This window comes from Musa acuminata, chromosome BXJ2-9 (assembly GCF_036884655.1).
Source record: "Musa acuminata AAA Group cultivar baxijiao chromosome BXJ2-9, Cavendish_Baxijiao_AAA, whole genome shotgun sequence".
In the NCBI taxonomy this organism is placed as follows: Eukaryota; Viridiplantae; Streptophyta; class Magnoliopsida; order Zingiberales; family Musaceae; genus Musa; species Musa acuminata.
This window is the reverse complement of record NC_088346.1, coordinates 13,697,181-13,720,957: the sequence shown is the minus strand read 5'-3', so window position 1 is coordinate 13,720,957 and position 23,777 is coordinate 13,697,181. Positions and strand designations below refer to the sequence as shown.

The following is a 23,777-nucleotide window of genomic DNA, read 5'->3' as shown; positions in this document are numbered from 1 at the left end:
ATCACTTCATGCATCATTGCGATTCTTCTTCTTCTTCTTTGTCATTAAGCCGACCAAATGGTGCGAGTGGTTTCCACCCCCCAACCCCATCTTATAAACATTCTCCCATTCAACATCCTTACGACAGTCAAAAAGACGAGCGAGCCTTCATCGAAGGGGTTTGCTTAGCTGCTCCCAGACGCGTTGACCAGATCATCGCGTCTTTTCACATGGAATATGGAGGAGGAGGAGGAAGAAACAGCATGTCCTTCTCCAACGTGGCTCCAAATCAGATGGTTCCCGAGAAAAGATGACGCGTGTTCGTTCGATCGATCGATCTCTGAGTTGACCATCTCTCTCCCGTTTGCCGACTCATTGCCATGAGTTGTTCCCCACGACAGATTACAAGTCGAGGCCTACCTGTTTGACCTTCTTGGCGCAGGAGTTGACGTTCAAGTTGGTGCCACTTTAATTAACTTTGCTAACCAATCTATGCCGTTCTTCTCTCTCTCTCTCTCTTATCCACCATCCATCCTAATAGTAATTAGTTTTGTTTCATGAGAAATAAGCATCATAATAAGTCATCAGGCGAGCATATCATAATAAGGTAGGTAGGTAGGTAGGTATCGATATACAGACCAAGGTAAATTGAATGATACGCATCGTATGAGATCATGGTACATGATTTGTATGGCTTGATACATACCCTATATTGGGTTAGATACGCTCGGGGGGATCGATACAGTGCAATACCGAGATGACCAGATAAATAAATACAAGGTGATGGATGATGATGATACATGGTCGGTCTTCTTCTTCTTTTTGTTTCTAAAACTTTTCTTTTTAATAATAAAAAAATTTGGTATATCAATATACTAATTTTAATATATAAAAATGATAAATAGATAGATAAACGTTGATCCAAGTATAGTATATTAGGGAGAAGCAATTGATGGTGTGTTAAGGAGAGTTTCCAAGAAAGAATAATGAGCACATAATTACTTGCCACTCTTAACACGCCAAATCCTGCAGGCTTCGACTCGGAACTCGGAATCCCACTGAGTCGACTCGGTGGTGGGAATGAAGCATCATAGTCTCTAATGAGGGAACTAAATAATGAAATTTATGGATTCAATTAAAATTTGCTCAAAATATTTAGTAAGTAAATTAAAGTCGTACAGAAAATTGCCTTATAATTTGTCCAATCTAACTTTTACATCTAATCTCGACGACGACAAAAAAAATATATATGGAAAAATATTAAGAGATAAAATATTTTATTTTTCTTTTCAAAAAAATAAAAAAAAAATGTATTACATTATGCTTATGATTAGATTAACTATGAGATCTATTACTTGTACTACAACAGCAATGCATTAACCGATCCGAATTTTGAGAGACGTCAAACATTTGTTCTTACCGCCACCATCGCATTAGACGTCACGTAAATAAGCACGAGGCAATCTCACAAGCACGACTGGGTCGGCTCCGAGTTGTACTTGACTCGTCCGTCGACACGACAAAACACGACACGACCTTCCAAATTTGGCTCGAAATCTTAAATGAAATCTATAAAGGCGTCGATGTGTTCGTGTTTGCTGATTAGATTCTTTCGCTGCCTCATCCTTGTGTTCTTTGCCGTTTGGCTCTTCTTCTTTCTTTTCTTCCAATCAGCAAACGCAGGAGAAACCTGTAGAATTTCTCGCGACTTGGTTCTCCGCTGCATCTGTTGCCGCGTACTCCCTCGAAGATCGATCTTTGTTGGTGATCTTATCGTGTTCTGTTGTTTTTCCTGCCCTTCTCTTTGTGTTTTCTTCCTCTGGTTTCGTAAATAAAAGAGACCGGTTTCCGGGAGCCGTGAGTGGCGGCGAAGAAGGAAAGCGAGAGGAAGAGGATGCTGTATTTGAAGCAGCCATGGAGGAACCTGGAGCTGCGGCGGCGGACGCCCTGACCTCAGGGGCTTCGGATGTCCAAGTGATGTCGTCCGATCCCGGGGCGCGGGCTCCGGACGGAATGGCAGCAGAGGGAGGAGCGGTGGCTCGGAACAACGACGAGCCCAACGACGCCAGCTTCTATCTGCACGTCTTCGAGCTATACGAGACTCAATCTGTAAGAAAGTTGACCAAAGAATCGGTTTCCCCCCCCCCCCCCCCCCCCTTCTTCCAGTCTTTCTTGGTTCGTGATTCGTGGTCGCTTCCTCGCTGCTTAGTCAGTCCCATTGCTCGTTATCTAAAGATTCAGTTTTGTGTTTCTTTTGGTTTCTTTGATGGTACTCGATCAAACTGTGACATTTTTCTCGACATGTCTGAAGCCATTTCAATTCTTGATTTCTTTGGTTGCATCCAAATCCAAGCAAAGTCAACTGTCATGTAGGAAAATTTTGCTCCTAGCTCATTCATCGGTTTCTTTATTTGGTGATGATTATAGGTGCTTCTTTTAGACTCGAGTTATATGGAGTTTAGTTGTCTTGGATTCCGTGTCTCGCTTTTCGATATTTAATCTTTGTTTCTCTTGGTTTTTCGCAATAGTTAGTGTTAATACTCACCATGTCGTTGACTTTTTTACCCATAATATACTCCACTGGAAGACTTATTTTGTACTATAGTTAGTTTTGAGGTTCTATATCTCTTTCTGTGCAAATTATAAATTATTTATCATGTTAATTTTCTAGTATTAGTTTTAGAGGGATTGATCAGAAATTGTCATGATTAAGATCAAATCATCCTCTATGAGATTCTTAAGCAATTCTCATTTACAAACATTTGAACCGAGGATTATGAGTTCCAAGATGTAGATGCACCCTGCTCAAATTTTCTGCTTGTTCATTGTTTTAGGATTCTTCCTACCAAAATATTTACACGTAGTTTGATGCTTAACATTGCAGAACTTTTATATGATCAGAAAGAACAGAACATCATGGAGACTGTTAAAGATTGGCAGGTTGAGAGCTTCAGAACTTAATATCTGTCAGGAGTCCACCACATACACTGAAAGTGAATGTAAAGAGTTGCTAAATCGAATACATGAAGAAAACAAGTCGACTGGCGGACTAAAGTTTGTCACCGACTGCTATGGCATTGTTGGTTAGTGCAACCCCAATTCATTATCATTCCATGTGGTAGTTAGTATTTTTCATTCTGAACAAGATTGTGATGAAGAATGCTTTTTCTATCAGGATTTGTAAAGTTTCTGGGGCCTTACTACATGCTCCTTATAACTGAAAGGGAGGAAATTGGAGCTATACTTGGTCACACGATCTATGCTATCACCAAGAGCAAAATCGTCTCACTACCAAATTCAAGTGTCCAATCTAATATGGCCAATTCTAGAGAAGAGCGCAGGTTTTTCTCTTTTCACTGCATGTAGTACAAATGTACAATATATATGGTACTTTTGTAGGTGACTCTAACTTTTATTATTTCTAAAGATTGTTGACTTCGTGTATGTGGAAAAATACTTGTGATGTTTTGACATATTAGATGTGTTTGCTATCTAAAATGATATTTTGGAAATTTTGCCTTTTGATTTGCAATCATATGCACCTTATGACATTCACAGTGGATATTTTCATTCCAAATTCTACAATTTTACCATATATAGCTTTTTCCCATTTGTTATTCACTTTTATAAACCATGCTTTTATCGACATTCTTGAAAGAATTCAGAATTAGTTACTTTTAGTTATCAAAATAAAATTTGCTAGTTTATTCTAGTAAAAAAAAATATTTTCTTCGTATTTTCACGTCGTTGTTCCTTATTCGGGATTATATTATCAGATGGTAGTTAGATGGTTATTTCATGTATCATATCATTGTTCCTGATTTGGTTTGTAATGTTAATATATAGTTGTATTATTTTTTTTAGGCTATCATATTTTGCACTGTACTGTGCATTCTTGATTATTTATGGAATGTCATCAGAAATAATAGTACATTTGGTCTCAATGATGCCACAGATACAAGAAGCTCTTTTGTACAGTGGACATCACGCAAGGTTTCTTTTTTAGCTACTCATATAGCATCATGCAAAGCTTACAGAAGAATATGTGCGAGGGAAAAACAGGGCAGTTGTTGTATGAATCCATGTTTATATGGAATGAATTCTTGACCCGTGAAATTCATAGCCATCTGAAAAGTACTTTATGGACGGTATATTTAGTATATGGTTTCTTTAAGCAGGTAAAATTTAATTATGTTAGTTTTGCTTTTTATTAAAAAAAATTTAACCTTTCTTTGGATTTTATGTTTTCTTATCAACAAAAAGGAAAAAAAATTGATATTACTAATCTTGTTTAATCAATAGGTTTTGCTGAACTCATTACTTATATGCTTTATTTGAATGATTAAAGATTTTGATAAAGCAAGACTCTAGAGGACTTGGGCTTCATTCTTCTGTTTTATGTCCAATGGAATTGATGACTGGACTTATAATAACTTATCAATACATCATGATCCCTTAGAAATCTAGAATAACTGACCGCATCAAGGGTTTTGTACACCAACACTATCATATCTCTATTCTCTAATACCGTAAAAAGTTACATAATTAGAAAATTAATTTTATTTAACTTTTTAAAATCATGTTAAGAAAAACAATTTCGTTAACAATTTTTTTTTAGTTATTAGATGAGCAACAAATCAAGATGCTATTTGAAGGATAAGATGATCGTTTAACATGCATATCTTGGAGGATCATTCCATGGGGTGTGCCAAATTGTCAACGCCTTTCAGGCATGGTATGTATTGCATTATGCTGATTGCCAGGTTGCTTGTGTCAACTGATGCAGGAGAAGAAATTGCTTGACTAGATGTTGGCCTATCAAGCGTATGATTTCACCTAAAAAGAACCAGATCAATTACAGAAGTGGAAGTTCTATATAGAAACGTAGAGTATATAAAACGACCTTGAAGCTTGTCTTTATTATGGTCAGCAATAAGATTGGAAAGTCAAGCTTTTTCAGAAAGCTTTGTAAAGCCAGGAGTTGGAGGAATAGAAACAAACACAAATTAAGTTGATATAAAAACAAGTAGAAAGACTTCATTAAGGTTCGAAGGAGTACCTGTTGCATCAAAGATAGAGCTTTCAAGTTTTGGCATTTCTTTATACAGATTGTTATCCTATCTTGTGGAAGTAAAATGCCTATAAATGTCAATTACAAGAATATGGTATGTGAACATCATACTGGTGCATAAGGTTTTACTGCCTTCTGCTTCCTTATTACATTTGGAAATTACCTTATGTTGTTCTTAGGTTTCATTATGGAGTTAAGAACTAATTACTTTAGTTTCTCTGATTCAGGTGAAACTTTCAAGTCATGGAAAAGATTTTTGGTTGACTCTAATTGCTAGGCGCTCACAACACTGTGCTGGGACCAGGTTGTTATATTATTATATTTTAAATCTGTGTTCCATGTCTTTCAACAGATGGGATGTAGTAACTCTTATGGTGAAGAGTATCTAAATCTCATTATATATTAATTGAAGCAAATTGATATATTACTTGTGGCTGTGTTTTCTTCTTGCTTTGTCCTTCATTTTTTATAACCCTGTTGCTTTTGTGGATAAGGTATCTCAAGCGTGGTGTTGATGAAGATGGTAATGTGGCAAATGATGTTGAGACTGAACAAATTATCTTTGAAGACATTCCTGGAGAAATTCCAACATGTTTTAGTTCTATAGTCCAGAATAGGGGTTCTATACCTCTTTTTTGGTCTCAAGAAACCTCAAAACTTAATCTGAAGCCTGATATTATCTGTAAGTTCTGAAGTTTGGCAACATGTTTTTGGAAAGCAGTTATCTTACTATTTTTTCCCCTTTCTCAGTGAATAAAGATAAAGGTTATGAAGCTACTAAGCTTCATTTTGATAATCTTGCAGAAAGATATGGAAAGCCTATTGTTATTTTGAACTTGATTAAGGTATGTCTTTTTATAGTTTATGCATAAAGCACAGATAGGCCAATTTCTCTTACTACTTCCACATCGTCATATTTGACTGATGACCAGTGCACTCTCGTCACCCTTTTTTCATAGTTATTGTTTTGTTAACAGTCAGAAGAAAAAAAACCTCGGGAATCTATTATACGTTCAGAGTTTGCCAGTGCAGTTGAGTATGTGGATAAGAACCTATCAGAAGATAGTCATTTAAAGTTCTTACATTGGGACCTTCATAAGCATTATCGAAGGTACTTGGCTTCTTCTGATATTTATTGGTCTGATCTGCAATTGCAATATAATTATGATAAGATATTTGTTACAGCAAAGCTAAAAATGTGCTTACAATGCTGGTAGAAGTGGCAGCATGTACCTTAAAGCTAACGGACTTCTTTTACTGTGAAATGGCACCTGCATTAAGATATGAAAGTGACTTAAGATGGCCCACTTCTGTGTAAGTATCTTATGTTGTATGTTCACATAATTCCATTATTTTCATCCAATATGTTTGTATAGGAAGCATAGTGTTAACTATATACTTTTCTGTAAATTCTTAGAAACTTTTCTATATTAATAATATGTTAAAAGAACACAAATATACTTGTTTATTTTATCCTAGAAACTTGGTTTGTGATATTTTGCTTTTCTTAAATCCTACTTCCTTGTCGTATACCTTTGTATTTCTATTACTCGTTGAACCTTCTAGCTTTCATCTTATTCCACCAAAATCTTTTTGTTCCTGTCTTGTTTATAGTATTATTTTCAACAAATTGTACTTATACAACAACAACAAATTTGTCAAGCCTTTGAACAACCAACATGGTGGTATCAAAGCAAGAAATCTGCTTACTTGAGAAAGATACCATCAATGTATTCAGGTTGTGGTTATTTAATATGTTTGCACCTCCAAGTATTATTACACATTATGGCTTAAATGTTATGCTAACCCTTTGAGCTTTCACCACACCAATGTCTTTAGGTTCTGTTGTATCATATTTGGTGCTTATTCTTCAAAGTTTTGTATATTGTAGTTTTTTTTTCTTAGTTCTGTTTTAAACATACACAAAATATTTTCGATATATTACTTTGCATATAAATGTACCTGAAGTTTTAAGACCACGATTTCGCTAAGGGCATTTCTGAAGTTCTTCTAGCATATGCAGACCATCTATTGCAAGCCCTCTTTGCAACACAACTAGTCCCAAATCTAGGCATTGAATGGGTGGTTGTTCTGCATTGGCAATTGATCATATAGCACATTATGGATCATGTTTCAGAATTTCGAACTTCATTTATAAATGATGAATAATATCTTAAAACCACCTGAATTTTGATTATATTAGACTTACTTGTAGGATTATATGTCTTCCACTTCATCTTTCCAAAGGGATGAATCTAATTCTCCTAAAATATGAAACTTTAGCAACTCTTTTTGATTGCTGATTGCTTATTCATTTTTGAAATATTTGATTTTTTATTAATCAAATCAGCCACAAGAAAAATACATAGACTCTGACTAAAAAGTATTTGTTTCTACAGCATTGGGTCATTATTTCTATGGTTTTTAAAAGAATGAGTTAATTTTTTAAGTTGTCTTGTTTTTTTTATCATAGTTTGTTATTTTTAAACATACTTGCTTTAATGTTCAGGATGGATGATGCTGGTGACCAATCATCGAATAATATTTGCAGCAGTAGCAGCTGCAGCACCACTGACAAAGATGATGTTGATATGCTAGAAAATGGATCTCAAGAAAACATGGATTCTGATATATCTGGATCGGAAACAAAAACAATTGCAGTTAGCAATGGTGGACTTTGTTCAGTTAAATCGCTTATGTGTCAGAAAGGTGTTCTACGAACAAATTGCATAGATTGTTTAGATCGCACAAATATTGCCCAGTATGCCTATGGTTTAGTTGCACTAGGGCATCAACTTCATGCATTGAAATTATCTCCTTGCCCAAGCATTCCTCTAGATGCCACCTTGGCTGATCATTTCATGACATATTATGAGAAAATGGGTGACACACTTTCTCTGCAGTATGGTGGTTCTACTGCTCATAATAAGGTATTTATCCTAAATGAAACTTCTCATTATCATTCCATGTTCCTTGAGAATTGAAGAATCATGTTTATTCTACGTGATTCTCAGGATATGTTTTTTTTCTTGCAATTTTATTTCTTTTAATGTTATTTGAAATCGCTGCATGCATGTAGATTTAGCTTCATGCTGTTTACTTTTTTTGGATTGAAAAGGGTCTGAGCTTTAGAAAATATAAACTAGGGCTTCTATGTAATTGTGGGTGCTCCCATCATAATAGCGAAAAGCACAATTCATGATAATTTATTTATTTTCCTTCTTTTGTAAAAATATTATCTCTTATTCATATGACATGTTTACTATCTTAATACTCGCACTGAAATGATCATAAGACCAGTGCCTATTTTCAGTTTAACAACATTTATTGGTTACTTGGTAGATTTTTTCTGAAAGAAGAGGTCAATGCAAAGCAACAATCCGATATCAAGAGTTACTCAGAACATTTCAAAGATATTATAGTAATGCCTTTACAGATGTTGACAAACAGGCTGCAATAGATCTGTATGTATAAATTTTTTTTCTGTGAATTTGTTATATCTCATACTGAAAGAAAACTCCAGTTCTTTGGAAAATACAATTGCATAATATTCTGCATAGAGATGCCCACTTTTTGCACTTATTACATACAGATTTCTGGGACGATTTCAACCTCAACTGGACAAACCAGCAATCTGGGAGCATTGTGGTGTTGGGAAGAGTGGTCATGGTTTTACCAATGAAATTTCAAGGTATTGTTGGACATGTTTTTTGCATGATACTGGGATGTGTTTTTGCCTTCACTGAGTTATGATACTGTTTTTTTGCTTATTTATTTTTATTATTGCAGTGGGAAGATTTATTACACTAATGGTTATCTTCATTATTTATGCCATATTATTTAAAAATACCTGGTTATTAGGTATTTCACTTGCCTTTGTTGTCATGTTTTATTTTTTTTTTCAGAATAAATGGTTATTTTGTATGGCACGCTAGAAAGATTAGTGCTTTGCTATGCATACATGAAAACGAAGTGAAGCAGGCTACTTATTCATAAGCATCCTCCTTTCCCAACAAATGTATTTTGCAAGTCTGTGACAATCAAACTGCCACTTGGCATACATAACTGATGACATTTTATGCTAGTTCACTTTGGGTACCGTCAAAGATTGTTTGATCTGTCTCTCTTCATACTCTGTTCCTAGATGCTCCATGATTTCTAAGTTGAATTGTTCATGACTAACAGAAGGATCTAAGAAGCCCAGCCAAGTTTGTTTAAACTAATGGTTTCATGGGTTGATATGCCAGTGACATATATGGTTTTCCTGGTCTTTTGTATCTGCTAAATGCTGCAGCAATCTTTTGATGTAGTGAATTTATACAGGTCATTTATCAAAAGATCCTTATCTGATGGAAATATACTCCATGAAAGTTATACTCTTCTATCCAGCTGTAGTTTTAGTCAGAATGCTCCCTCATCCTCAAAATCATCACAGGTTGGCTACTCAATTTTGCCGTATCCAATCTACAGGTCTAGCTTCAAATCTGTTGCTACTTTTGTAGGCATAGTCACCAAACCACTGTAATTCCCTGTTAAACAGTTATTCCCCATTTTATATACTTAACTACAAAGCGTTCCAAACTTAGTACATTATATATTTAAAAGATATTTTAGTAACTACTCGCTGGATGTATTAGACGTCTCTTTTCACATCTAAAGATGTGAGGTTTTAAAGGGCTCATCATCTATGACCTGGTTATAAAAAGCGGTTTATGGTCATTTCTATTATTCTATCTTTAAGCTTTCCTTGCATTAGTCTTTACAGATGCATGAGGGAAGAGAATTATTAATATTTTGCTTAATTGTGTCAACAACACTAACTTTTCCTTTTGCCTTGCCTTATAGGTACACTGCCGTGGTGCCTCATGGGCAGCATTTTGCAGAAAGTGCAGATAGTTCTTTGTATAAAGACTGGTACTCGAATTTTCTGGATTTTGAATCAATTTTATCTTCTCGAAGTTTTCTTGAGGGAGAAATGAATGACAGGTAACCCCTGTCTCCTAATCTTCCGTATTCAAGTTAAGGCGGTCATTCTCTTGACTTCTTAAGTACATTGACAAGCCTGACTGTACTTCACAAGCTCGCGACTACTCGAATGTTGTCTCTTAGTCTACTTTCAACTTAAAGCTGAATGCTGTGCCTCAAACATATCAAAACACCTTATAAAAATGAAAGAAAAGTTAGATTGGAAAAGTCTAGGCATCAAGTGCAATTAAGAGCCTTGGGAGCCACTTTTAACTACATTGATTTTGATATCCATAAGTATGGATTTCAGTATCCTTTTATGCTCATATGATATAGGAATCTTATGCCAGCCAATTATAATGAATTCAGAGTTTATCTGTAATACTTCTGTAAGCTCCTTTCAGCTTAAAATCCTTCTCCAAAAGTGGTGCCTTGGGCAACTATAATATTCTCCTGCAATGGGATAAAGTTCCTACAATTTTAGCTTGTTTATCCACAACCTGAGAAGCTGGTTAACACCATAATTCGAACTTTCTAATATATTCATGCATGTGTTGGTGTTCTATGCAATGCAATTCATCCAGAAAATATAATATTTCTGAGCGTAGTCCCTGCATAGCGTATTTATGCTTGAGGGTATAAAAAACTTGTCATCATGAAAAGCTTCTCATGTGTTTTCAGATCCACATTGAATTCTCCAATTGAAAGCCTTTCTACTCAAAATATTGCTGATGGCAGAAGTAATGAGGCATCCTCAGATCTTGTAGAAAATGGGTCACTTACAGAGGTAAACACTTCTGTCCTTTAGTTGTGAAATCAGTTTTTTCCAGTATAACAAGGAGACCTTTTCAAATTCAGATTTGATTAATCTGTCCAATGAGATTATTTTTCTACTTTAACTCATCATGTTGCACTCATTAACTATGAGAATAAACTTGACTAGTTGAGCTGTGTGAAAACACAAACTCTAACCAGGCTCAACAACATGAAAATAGAAGGAAATAATAAATTGTAGCAGTGTGAAAATAGAAGGAATAAAAATAAGTTGTAGTAGTGGCCTAGTGGCAATGGAGTTGAGGCAGATTTATTGTTAGAGAACACAGTATTGCACATAAAAAATGACTCTTTCTGCTATATAAAACATGCATACTTGGAATGGCATGTGCGCCACACACATATTTGTTGAGAATACTAAAGATGATCTTGATCCTGACAAGTAATTTCTTAAGCAACATTTATTTAATTGATTTTGGTGCCATATCTCATTTTCCAAATGACAGATCCGGAACTTGCATCATGCTGTAATATTCTCCATTTTGAAACCCATTTCATGTCGTAGTCAACAATCATACACAATTCTTTCATTCCATCATTGTTTTTGGATTATAATGTTAGCATAAACTCTTAGAAGTATGGTGGCTAGAACTCTCTTCTATATGTATCATTGAATAATTTCATAGTATATCAAACCCATTTATTGGAGGTTGAGGGTTCGGAACTTGACATTTTTTTACATCTAAATATTGGTATGGTGGTGTCCCAGACCAGTTGGAGGTTTGAAACCTTATCATTATTAATATCATTGTTCGATTGTACATTTGGTGTCAGGACATATGCGTGCAACAAATCAGTTCTCAGTTAGATTTGTGTATATGACAATTTCCAATTGTAATCACATGCTATTTTGGATTTGAATAGTCTTAAGATAAAGCTGCATCATTCTGTAACATGACTATGCAGTAATGGTACGAGAAATTGAGATTAAAAAAAAAAGAAAATTTAGTTCTGTTTCAATTGCTTCTTAATTATTTATGTTCATGGAGAAATCATAATGGAAATACAACTTCCTTATGATGCTGCCCAAACAGCTAATATTGTGATTGTTTTTGTTGCAGGGAGACCAGGTAATTGAAGAACAGCCTCATGACACTGTCCGAACAGCTAACAAACGGAACAAATTTCCTGACAGCTTCGCACATTGGGTTCACCATGGAGAGGCTTTATACCGTTGATTTCGACTATTTTTATCATATTCTTTTACGCTCCCATCTGATACTCGTCTTCATTGACAAGGACTTAAAGATGCCAGCTTAAGCGAGAACAGGAGAATGTAAAAGTTGATTTGATTGATGCAGTGCTGCTGTCCTGCTAGTTTGAAGGAAGTATATGATTTTTATAGAGGTCGGCCAGTTTATGATAGATGAAATCTCATCAATGTAAATATTAGGATAGCTACTTGTGTCCTCATGAGCTTGGACAATTGTGGCCGCGATTCTTTTTCTACTTCGAGTTTGGTCCTTTGTTTATGTCTGTAAATACTTGTATAAACCGGAAATAAAAAGGAACAGTCATGTTGTTTTTCTCTTGACTAGATTTTGGAGGTTCATACTGAATTGAACTGCTTGAGCATGAAAAAAGTTGAAGCATCTGCTAATATTGCTTCATGTTCGCCTGTCAGTTGTTATATATTGATTGCCAAAATGTCTAGGAAACTAATCAACAACATGTTTGAATGATCCTCATTTGTTGTGGAAGTTGTATAATATGTGAATACAGCACTTGCTGTGTGGTTCGGTATAGGTGGTATTTATCAGTCAGATTATCGGCATGTGGATCGATCGACGTAAACTAGGCTGTTCAAGCGTAGTGTAGGCATACCATTCAGCATGAACTTGTACTCCCACCGGTACAGGGCTTGTGTTAGACAATAACTTTCTTCTATTTTTGTCCTTTTTAGGTCTTTTTTTTAGATTAAATGCATACCAACACATGATACACTTGGTATTGGTCTTATTTGCCGATACAAAAAAGAAAAAGAAGACTTTTTTATTCGACAAGTGATAATTTCTCAGTTCTTATTATTAACATTGTCTCAAACAAGGAGCAGGCATCTGAGGAATCAAGCTGGACTGATCACAAGAATAATGAAATCAAACCCATGACATTACCATAAGCTTAAAATGCACCTGCAGAGAGCAGAGTTGATCTTCAAAAAATGTGTTCTGCAAAGGATGACATCATAGATTTTAAAGGGTAGAGAGAGATGCAAAGGTCTTTTAGCAATGTATACATGATCGGTTACAAAGATATAGGTTGCAATGCATACATGATCGCTAGCAAATGAAAACTTGGATCATATCAAGTTCCATGTACAAAAGAATGTTGAAGAGATCATTCTATAGGCAAAATTATACATTGCCCTGTTGTGCTTACACATTGTGGTCCGGAAGGCATGGATTCTGGGACCTCAGATTGAATGGAACAACTGATGACTGCTTTGGAAGATCAAAGAAACACAAATCAAAGGCTTCAACCATAAAAATCACAACTGAGACACTTCACTGCCTTCTATCGCTGTTGATGTGACAATTATCAGCTGAAAATGCTGACGTACCAAATGGATATATCATGTCAGCATGACATCTAACCAAAATATCCAGATGCTAGTAAGTCTGATTGTTATTGCTTGTATGTTAGTTGGACAGTATAATTATTGTATCTCAGCATTGCTTGTTGCTGTTCTGAGCTAACATGTCAGTTGTGTTCCTCAGGGTGCTGATGTGCAAGTATACACTCCAAAATAGGGAGTAAGAATAAAGATTTGAAGGAATCCAAAATATGCTTGCTTGGAACTTGAGGAGGGGCTGTTGGTTCATATGCAGAGATCCAATGAACACTTGTGTGTGAGGTGAAGAAAGTTGGGAAGTAGAAAAGCCTGCATGACATGGAGTAAGGCTGAGTCATTCTTGTCATAGTCTTTCATCATTCAAATTGGAATCTATAAATTGATCCATTATGCCATACCCTGTGTGTGTCAGCTGTACTTAGCACTCTGCTCAGTGCCATGGCACTGAGCTTTGCACTGATCCTGCAATCAAGGAAAACCTACAGAATAAAGATTCAAGGTAAGAGTCGACCAGAAGAAATTAGTCATTGCCAACGACTTTTGCATGCAGATCAAGATCGGAATCAGTAATTAACCTTAATCTTCGGAAATCGGAAGTTGAAGGCATGAAGCTGAGCCTGAATTCCTCCGAATATTCTCATCTCCAGATCGCCGATCGATGAGCCTTGCATGGATTTTTCAGTAAGCAATTCTCCAAGGTTTATCGTCTTGAAGAAAACATGAACTAAGATTGTGACATTTGTGCTGTGAGGTGGTTGAAAGAAACCAGGAACCTTGATCAACCCCATGTTGCTGCTGTCATAAACCAGGCCAAGCTCGGTGGAGCTGTATCTGATGCCAAGCTTATTGGGGTTGTGAGCAACCACAAGCAACGAAGCAATGGCCGAAGACTGATTGGCTCCCTTGCTGAAAGCTGCATCAGAAGAATCAAGTTGAATTGCATGGAGATGGAAGCTTGGCTTCTTTGGCTTGAGGACAAATATAATGATCAAAACTGCAGCAGCTACGAGTGCTAAGCTCAGGAACAGAAGAGGGAAGCAGTAGCTCCTCCCAGAGGAAGAAGCTGGTGACTCTGCCTCGGTGATCTCAAATGGTTGTCCACCTTGCTTGTCCAACCTCAACATCTCTTCTCCAGCAGCAGTGCGGTAACATCACATGACATCTGCAGTTTATATAGCCAGATTCACCTCAGACGGGGAAGGAACTGTGTTTTCCTTTGGTGATAAGCCATGTGCAAATACCTTTATTCTTTTCTTCAAAGTTGCCTCAGGAACTCTTCCTCGGTTACAACTCTTCAGAACTTGTTAGCTTGGGCTGTGGACAACTTCCTTCCAAAGATTTCTGCTTCACCTTTCTGCTTGTGTTTGTGATCAAGCAAGTGCATCATCATAGACTAACCATAGTTATCTCCATCACATTTAGCAATATTTCTGGAGCTGTCATAGGTGTGGAATGTGAATGGTCAGACCTCATAAAAGTTTCCATGATAGCTGCTCAAAACTATTCTTTGAGTGTAAAATGTATGTTATCTACCTAAGAAACATAGAATTCAATCAACCTACATAAGAGGAAAGAAAAATATTCTACATAATATTTTTTTATATTAAAATATATTCTTCTCATTATTCTATAAATACAAGCCTTAGCTCTCTCTCTAAGATATAATTCCATATCGGAAACATTTCTTTCTCGCACTCATTTTAGATCTCTCAGTAGTTATTCGAGACATAAGACATATCTCTCTGCTACTAGTTTTGTATAAATTCAGCTTGAAGGCAGAGATGTAGTTTTCAAAATGATAATCTTTGAAGAGTCGATTCTCAAAATATAATAATCTTTTAAAAAAGAATTAACCAAATTCCATATTTAATTAAATATTAAGACACTAAGATGATGTTTCATCTCTAAGATGAAACAAGGTCCATAAGCTCTCTTACTGCCCAGTCTCAAATCTCAAGGCAACCTCTGTCTGAAAGCTTTGATGTGGATATGAAAGTACTGCAGCATGTTTTGTTCTATAAGACTTCATCACCCAAAAAGCCCATCCCATCCCATCCTTGTTTTCACCTTCGGCAAATCCAAAAGCTGCTTAATGACCAAGCATAGCAGATCATTGCAATGCCTTCCTTAGTATACATGAACATGAAATGTAACTTCCATGCGATATTTAAAATTAATTTAATAAATTATTAAATTTAATTGATAAATAAGGAGATAATTATATTCTTTAATACATAGGAGGTGTAATAGTTCTTTTTTATTTCTATGAATTCAGATTCTAGACTAGACAACTATTTTCATCACCCAATATGCATCAATGCGAAGAGAGAGAGAGAATAGATCGGTCTCTCAAGATATTTGATCGGCTCGATCAACGGCTGTTCTTGGGCTATCGATGACCAATGGGAACCGCCCAGCGTCCTGGGACACGTGGCATAGTTGCATTTAAGTCTGGGCAGGATTCGTGGCCTGTTCCGAACATTTACGTCGTGTCTTCCACCGCTCGACATTGCTTCCTCCGCTCGTCTCTGTCGGTCGGTGGGCACGAGGCGGTTAGGGTTTTGCTATAAGCTCCTCGGGGGGGTGGGAGATGAAGACGCGGCCGATGCACTAGTGAAGGATAAAACGGGGAGGTTGATTTCCAGCGACTCTGGCTCGGCGCCCTTGAACGTGGATCGAGGAGCCGCTTGGACTGGCGCCGGCTTGGGCTTCGGCGGGAGCGATATCATGTTGCGGACGGGTGCGACGGTGGAGGCGAAGAACAAGGTGGTTTTGAGGTCACACGCCCTTCCGCAAAAGGCAAACCCGGTCGATGAATCGAACAAGGTTACGAAGCCGCAGTCGACTCCGACCACCTCTGTTCCAGCCAATCGGAACGGCGTTAGTTCGGGCGTCGCCAGTGGCGTGGGCCGGGCGAAAGAGAAGGAAAAGGTTGCTGCGGGGGAGAAGAATAAGAGGATTTTGACGCCAAATACTGGGAAGGGAAAGGAACAATCCATGATCGCTGTTGAGAAAGGTGTTATGAAGAGAAAGATTGGTGGAGAACAGGATCATGCTCGAGTCCCTGCGAGGAAATCTAGAACAAATCCGGTGATAATAGATGCCCCTCGTCCTGAAAAAGAAAAGGGATACGATGAACTCGCGGACGACGAGTTTCACTGCTCTATCTGCATGGAGACGAAGCAACTCAATGAGAGCTTCAGCGTGTCGTCCTGCTCGCACATCTTCTGCACAAGCTGCATTAGCCAGTACGTCGCCGCTAAGGTCGAGGAGAACGTGACGGTCATCTCGTGCCCTGACCCGAGGTGCAAAGATGGGATCTTGGAGCCGGACATGTGCAAGCTTATTCTACCGGAGGGCGTTTTCCATCGATGGGGCATAGGGTTGTGCGAATCGGCTCTTGGCACCCAAAAGTTCTACTGCCCCTTCAAGGAATGTTCGGCATTGCTGGTATATGATGGCGTTGATACAGATAAACAACTGATCACCAACTCGGAGTGCCCCCACTGTCATAGGATGTTTTGTGCTCAATGTAAGGTGCCATGGCATGCGGGGATTTGCTGCAAGGGATTTCAGGAATTGGGTAAGGATGAGAGAACGAGAGAGGATATTTTGATGCGGAAATTGGCTACCGATAGCAAATGGCAGAGGTGCCCCCAGTGTAGGATCTATGTGGAGAAGATTGATGGTTGTATGTTCATGATGTGCAGGTGTTTTCTTGTCTTTCCTTCAGAACACCTTTGTTTTACATACATGCATTTGATAGCTTTGATTTATCATGAATGTTAAGCCAACCAATTTAGTTTCTTAAATTTCTTAATCCATCAGGAGTGATGGTAACTATAGTTGAACTCCATGTTCCTCTATTATCATTATTATTATCTTTTGTTTTAAGTGAAAGATGGAGTGATTATCCGTTATTTGTTTGATTAAGAGAAAATAATGACTTAAAATAGAACAAAGCACTAGATGGAGTGATGGCAACTATAGTTAACCCAAAACCAAGCTAAGAACAAAGCACTAGCTGCAGATTTCCAAGTTCTTGTGTCATAACTCAATGTAAAGCACCCCTAATTTCTTGAATTAGAATTGTTAGTACCTATCTTGATATGATCTCATTGGTTTTTGAGAATAATGCTTTTCATATTCTTCATGTATGATCACCCTTCAGTTTGTATTTCCACTCATAGTCTAATGGAGCTCAAGGTAGCAATATGAGCCTCCTATTTCGCATATGAGAAGTTAAAATAGCGTAAAACATATTTCACCATTTTGGATCTTTTCATCTCAGAAAAATCATTGAGTTCTTCATGCATCATGTTCTGCATCAAAAGATATGTGTCGTCAATGGTAAACATGCTCTTTTTATAGCCTGCTTTGCAGAGTTCTCCAGTATATAAAGTAAGGTTATTGAACATAGATAGTATTTCCTACCTTGAAGCTTTGCAAGGATAAAGGGTGTCATCGGCAAAGAACAATATATTTTGGAGGTTGGCAGAGAACAAGTCATGTTGTAATGATACAAAGAAGAGTATATAATCCTGCAAAAAATATTGTGTATTCTCTATGAAAATATTTGTAGACATGCTAGGCATCTTTACACATTAGGAATCAAGTTGATGATATATATATATCTTTGGCATGATATTTCTCCCTTTTGTAATTAAGACTAATTCTGGACCTGTCTTGTAGATTCTTCCCTAGGAATTTTAGTGGCACGATCCTGATGGCAGGAGAAGACCAAACTTTTATATATGTTATTGATCTGACTAACCACGACTGCTATTTCCTTTCTCTGATCTCCTCATCATCTTCACTGATCTGTTTGTAGACTGAGCTAACGCGTTCTACCGCTTCATTTGAAGGTGTGGCTATTGCTTCTGCTACGTATGTGCATCTCCGATGACAAAGGAACTCCACTACTGTGCGAAATGCCAGCGCTGATCTCCCCCAGGTGGCCAAGAAACTTGAAGATACTCTTGTTGTTCCTCTCTGACGTCTTTCATCTATCTCCTCCTGCTTTACCTGGTCTAGAACTAGTGTTTTCTGTGATGCCCTGCAAAATGCATCTTGGTTGGCTGACTACTATCCTCTAATTAAAACTATGGAATGATGACAGCTGACTTTGCTCCTAGGGTTAACTTGGTGTAGTTCTTGTATATATGTTTGACTTGATCTTAAAGACAAATATATTTTAGTTCTTCCCTCGGTTTCTCTTAAACAAAATTATCAGAATGCATTTTATTAAAACAAAAAAGAGAGATTGCTTAACGATATCTTCTACAACACAGTTTTGGATGACTTCACAAGTATCTTTACAGTAACTTGTTAGATGTAGCAGTGATTGTTTCTAGAGTAATGCTTGTCCATTGGTATATGCACCTATTAATATTGAATTTGATGGTCAATCGAGGTGGAATTTTAAGCTGCTATCTTCTGCTTTTTGAGATGTGCCATTTTGAAACTCGAACCGACTGAAGTCATGGACTTGTTTCCAAGATTCCTACAGAGACCTGTGTTGGAGGCACAGCTGTGGGGAGAGATATTTCCGACGCTCAAAATGGTGCAATAGTATTTTAATAGAGGGATTAGAGCTTGGATCATACAATCTATCTATATGTATAATATTTTCTGAATCAGATTTGAAGCCGCTGAGAGTTGGTGCTAATATGACCACCATCATTTTGCTCATTTTGTCCTAACTCGGCTGAATTGAAGCCATGTCTAGTAGTCATGTTTTGAGCTCTGATCCAATAATAATATGTTGCATCTGTTTTATATTATGCACAATATCCTTTGGTACATATTACACCACCATCTTGATTAATTTGACAGATGAATATGAGATTTTGCTTCACTACTGGCATTATAAATTGATTTCATGTTCTGCTTCATCAAGGCTACGCTTACTCATATATATATATATATACTGTAATGATAAAATATTAAGGATATATTAGATGATTATATATTCATATATATATTACTGATTCAGATAAACTACTATCAATCATGATTAGAAGTAACTAAGAACAATGTCACATGTGATATGGAAGGTAATATCTTCTACATTTTTAAACTTCAAAAGGATATACATATACACAAGGAAGGAAAAAGCAAAAGAAAAATCAATAGAGGAATCCTTGTCTCCTTCAAATTCATCTGTTGGAAAATATTTCATGTCAAGATGTACCATTCATAAGATACTGCACCAAACTGTTGATTGAGATAAGCTTGTTTGGCGGTCAAAAGGATCGCATCACCGCATGATAAATTCCATGTTCATCTATCTCATAGAGATGTGGGTGAAATGCTACTTGGCTCACAAAGACCTCATCTCTCAAAGATGTATATATATTATCTACATAATATTAAGTTACACAAATGATAGGACCAAAGAATGTCACCACCACTCCGTTAGCTTAAAAATATGTAAACTACCACCTGTCATTGTCATTTAGTCCACCACAAGTACATACATATCCTTCTATCAAATTTCCAACCCCTAATTCCAAGATAAATGATCAATTATTCACATCAGCTATATATTGATCTTAGTGTTCATGAGAATATTGAGATGCCAACAATCCTGAAGTTTCATTCAACAAAACCAACAATGGAAACTGAAGGACCATGAGATTCAAATGACTTCAGTCATCTCAGCCACACAACTTCTCTAAAAAGCAGAGATTTACCTTAGGAATTAGCAAAGAACACATTAAGAAATTCTTTATGCTCAGGTTTCTGGTGATCTCTCAGCTTTACCAGATGGTCAAATATGAAAAGTTTTATCTCGATGCCAGCGAATCACCAACAAGATGTATCGAAGCAAATAAGCTTAAGCACAAGAACCATCATCTCCAGAGCATCTTTTATAGTAACAACATGCGAACATAGAACCCTGAATTCTAGAGAGCATCTTTTATTGTAACAACATGCGAACATAGAACCCTGAATTCTAGAGAGAAACATTTTACATGGCAACAGAGCAGACAATAGACATAAATAGTGGCGATAGATAGTAGCATAAATCAAAGGTTCATTAGAACCCTGAATTCTAGAGAGAAACACTTTACATGGCAACAGAGCAGGCAATAGACATAAATAGTGGCAATAGATAGTAGCATAAATCAAAGGTTCATTAGATCATCCTAGCGAACAACCCTGGTTCAACATATCCTTCGTCGACGCAGGTTCCTGGAACGTGGAGAAAAGTAACATGTACTTCAAACGATAGATAAACAAGAATGACAGCTCGATAAATAGTTGAAATTCCAAATGATGCTCGTACCTTGTTTACAGAAGACAATTAGCCATAATTCAAGGTCCCTCGGTATATGCTGCCTGCAATTAGCGGCAGGTCACTGATGCTCCACAGGTCCACACCACTTTCCTCCTGAATCACATCATAATTGAGGAAGCTATCGATCGAATCATCTGTGCTGGCCTCCGGAGAAGGTATGTGCAGAAACTTCATGAATGACTCGAAAGTAGAAAATTCTTCAGATAGTTCGACAGCATCGTTCTCCTCGGTAGGCACTGCCTCTCCTGCATTGTTCTTGAGTTTCTTTGGTGCACCACCATCTTCCAGGCATGCGAAATTTTCAGATTCAGTTATGGTTGGCTCAAGAATTGTTGTGATGGCTGCAGTTTTAAACTCATGTTCCCAACCATGTTCAGAATAACCTAAAATGTTACTTCCCTGATCAAAGAACATATTGATCCCAGGTTCTTCAGTAGGCGCAGCTGGTTTTATCTCGGTGAAGGAATTTGGATTCATACATTCCTTGATGGCCACCTTTTCGTCGAACAAATCAATATCTGGGTGGAAATCTTGATTGGTGTCGTTCAGGTAAGTGAAAGAATGGTTAGAGTTGAAGGTATTCTTTGGGTTTGAGTTTGGTGCTTCTGCTGCAGTTAGTCTCACAAGGCACTTTTGAGGAATTGGTGCCTCATCAGGGAAGTTCACCTTGGCTTTCTTGCCACGGATCCTTCGGGCTTCTGCATCATAAGCTCTTGCAGCTTCTTCAGCAGTGTTGAATGTCCCGAGCCAGAGGCGTACACCCTTGCGAGGATCTCTAATTTCAGCTGCCCATTTCCCCCAAGGACGCTGACGGATTCCTCTATACTGGTTCTTTCTCTTCCGCTTAGCACACCTCATTGCAGGTCCATCAAATCCTACAGGTTTGAAAGTCATTTCTCCATCTGCGACCAAAACAAAAAGAAGGCTAACGGGCTAATGAAAAATTGAAAGCTCAATCTTTTACCATATGAATATCTTTTGCCTTGGTATCCTTTTCCAATTAAACTTGAAGTCAACAAAAGAAATGAAAACACAAATTTTGAGGAAAAGAGAAAGCTAATAAGAACTTGCGGAAGAATAGAACATCACAGTTGTCCTTGATCTTGTCTCACTCACGGATGACAAAATCTACGAACCATGAGCCCAACACTTCGAGTGCAAACATTAACTAACCAATGAATACTAGGTGTATCATCACAGACATCCAAGTTTTCTTTTCCCAAAATAAAAAGAAAACATTTAACTAATGAATCATTCCCAGAATATATATAGAACTTCATTTCCAAGCAAAAACGACAGGACACAAAGGAAAAACCCCACAGCACAAAAGGTGGTAGCAATATGGTTCTGGGAATAACAAGATCAAGATGATGCAAGACCAGCACTGATGAAAATAATACTATCAAGAAAAATAATCACACAGGGATCCTTAGAAGCAACAAGTAAGGTGGGCAGAAGAACAAATCAAGAACTAGGCCAACGAAAAAAACCAGAAAGTGTGTGTGTACACATACTGTACAGCAAAAGAAAAAAAGAATTATATTTATATTAAAAGAGAAGCCTTAATATCAACTTTGTATGAATTCATAATTAAACCAGCTTGGTCCAAGGACACTGAAGTAGAGTTGGAAATAACCATTAACTAAAACAGAAGGTGAGGGTGAAAATTTCAACTTTCTTCATGTTCCAAAAAGAAAAGGAATAAAAGAGTAATAACCAACGATTAATACCAGTAGATGAAGAAAAGGCAACCTTGAACAAAATGTAACAAAAAAGTAGATCAAGTCACAGCTCCATTTCCTGGGGAAAAAACTTTCTCATATCAAATCCGCAGGAAGAATGAAAAGATAACTACAGTAAACATCCGATTTTTATCATCTGAGTGCACCAAAAATCTTGTTTTTGTCATCAAAATGTGAACAAAATTCGATTTTTTATCATGCTAACAAATAAAAAAAAGATAGGAACACAATTTCTGTCTAGAACAGAGCGACCTTTGGGAGGCAAAGCAGAGAACTGAACGTCGACGAGCTCCGCCTCGTCGTTTTCCTCCGACTCGCCTGACTCGTTGTCGAACTCCTGGAAGTCGGCCTCGAAGTCATCCTCCGTCTCCTCCACGGCGCAGCGACGGCTGCCCCTCTTCTTCTTCGACCCACCCTTCTTCAGATTCGGCCACAGAAGGTCGGCGTCGGTGATCCGCCGCGACCTGGCTGTGGGAATGAAGTTGGAGACGATCGCTCCTCCGCACATCCTCGATTCCTTCTCGTTGAGAACACCACAAGCTGCAGTTGTAGCAGCCGAAGGCTCCGTTATAAAGAGAGAGGAAATGGGAGAAAAAGAACAGGTGTCCTTTATTTACCTGCTCTACAATTCGAGACAGAGTTGGGACCCACCATACTAACGTTGATTTCGCAATCAGATTCTCAGGTATGGGTCGGTAATAAAATATTCTTGAGAAAAAAATAATAGGCAAGTAGTATATTGAAGGATTTTTCTTATTTGCAATAATCTATTTTATTTTTAGAGAAAAGAAATATTAATGTCATGATGTGAAAATAATAATAATAAAATAAATTAAGATATGTGAAAAGATAAGGAGACATCAATAAGTATATTAAAAAAATTATTTTTCAAAAAATATTTAACTTTTAATTTTTCTTATAAATATTTTAATTTTAAAAATTTTGCTTTTAACTCGTGAAAAAGATCATTTTTACCTTATAACTTTAAAGAAATTTTATCATAACCCAACATGACTATACCTGGTCGCTTAGCCAACTTCTACGGATTTGACTATACCTGGTCGCTTAGTCAACTTCTACGGATTTCGTCGTGATCGATTGTTGCTTTAGCATAAAGATAAAGATAATCAAAGGATGTAATGGGGCTAACTCTTGTATGAGGCATAGCGTGATGAGAGAAAAAGGAGTGGGGTGGCTGAAGTTGCCAAACCACATGTAGAGGCATAGGCGACTAGAGGGTGATTAGTCTTATCATGCAAAAGCGAGGCTCACTATCGACCATGACGAACGAGTGAGATTATCAGATGCGGG

General features: G+C 37.3%; 4 protein-coding genes across 4 annotated transcripts; 2 read left to right on the top strand and 2 right to left on the bottom strand.

Moving 5' to 3' along the window:
- The first annotated feature begins 1,573 nt into the window (after positions 1–1,573).
- Positions 1,574–12,472, top strand: LOC135623225 (phosphoinositide phosphatase SAC3-like). The gene is made up of 15 exons (XM_065125949.1): positions 1,574–2,088; positions 2,864–3,062; positions 3,155–3,320; positions 3,935–4,157; positions 5,278–5,354; positions 5,545–5,732; positions 5,801–5,895; positions 6,028–6,161; positions 6,236–6,364; positions 7,560–7,980; positions 8,393–8,514; positions 8,643–8,741; positions 9,896–10,036; positions 10,697–10,802; positions 11,911–12,472. The coding sequence occupies exons 1-15, from the start codon at positions 1,894–1,896 to the stop codon at positions 12,025–12,027; spliced, it is 2,412 nt and encodes an 803-aa protein (XP_064982021.1). The 5' UTR covers positions 1,574–1,893; the 3' UTR covers positions 12,028–12,472.
- Positions 12,473–13,218: 746 nt separating this feature from the next.
- LOC135622212 (uncharacterized) lies at positions 13,219–14,545 on the bottom strand. Its single transcript, XM_065123860.1, has 3 exons — positions 13,997–14,545; positions 13,820–13,900; positions 13,219–13,730 (listed from the first exon to the last, which is right to left on the bottom strand). Exons 1-3 carry the CDS (start codon positions 14,543–14,545, stop codon positions 13,668–13,670), a joined length of 693 nt encoding a protein of 230 aa, XP_064979932.1. The 3' UTR covers positions 13,219–13,667.
- A 1,368-nt stretch (positions 14,546–15,913) lies between these two features.
- On the top strand, positions 15,914–18,627 carry LOC103998287 (uncharacterized). The gene is made up of 2 exons (XM_009419719.3): positions 15,914–17,131; positions 18,287–18,627. The coding sequence occupies exons 1-2, from the start codon at positions 16,149–16,151 to the stop codon at positions 18,363–18,365; spliced, it is 1,062 nt and encodes a 353-aa protein (XP_009417994.2). The 5' UTR covers positions 15,914–16,148; the 3' UTR covers positions 18,366–18,627.
- Positions 18,628–20,315: 1,688 nt separating this feature from the next.
- LOC103998285 (ethylene-responsive transcription factor 1) lies at positions 20,316–23,029 on the bottom strand. Its single transcript, XM_009419716.3, has 3 exons — positions 22,719–23,029; positions 20,713–21,626; positions 20,316–20,618 (listed from the first exon to the last, which is right to left on the bottom strand). Exons 1-2 carry the CDS (start codon positions 22,972–22,974, stop codon positions 20,731–20,733), a joined length of 1,152 nt encoding a protein of 383 aa, XP_009417991.2. The 5' UTR covers positions 22,975–23,029; the 3' UTR covers positions 20,316–20,618; positions 20,713–20,730.
- Positions 23,030–23,777: the final 748 nt, after the last annotated feature.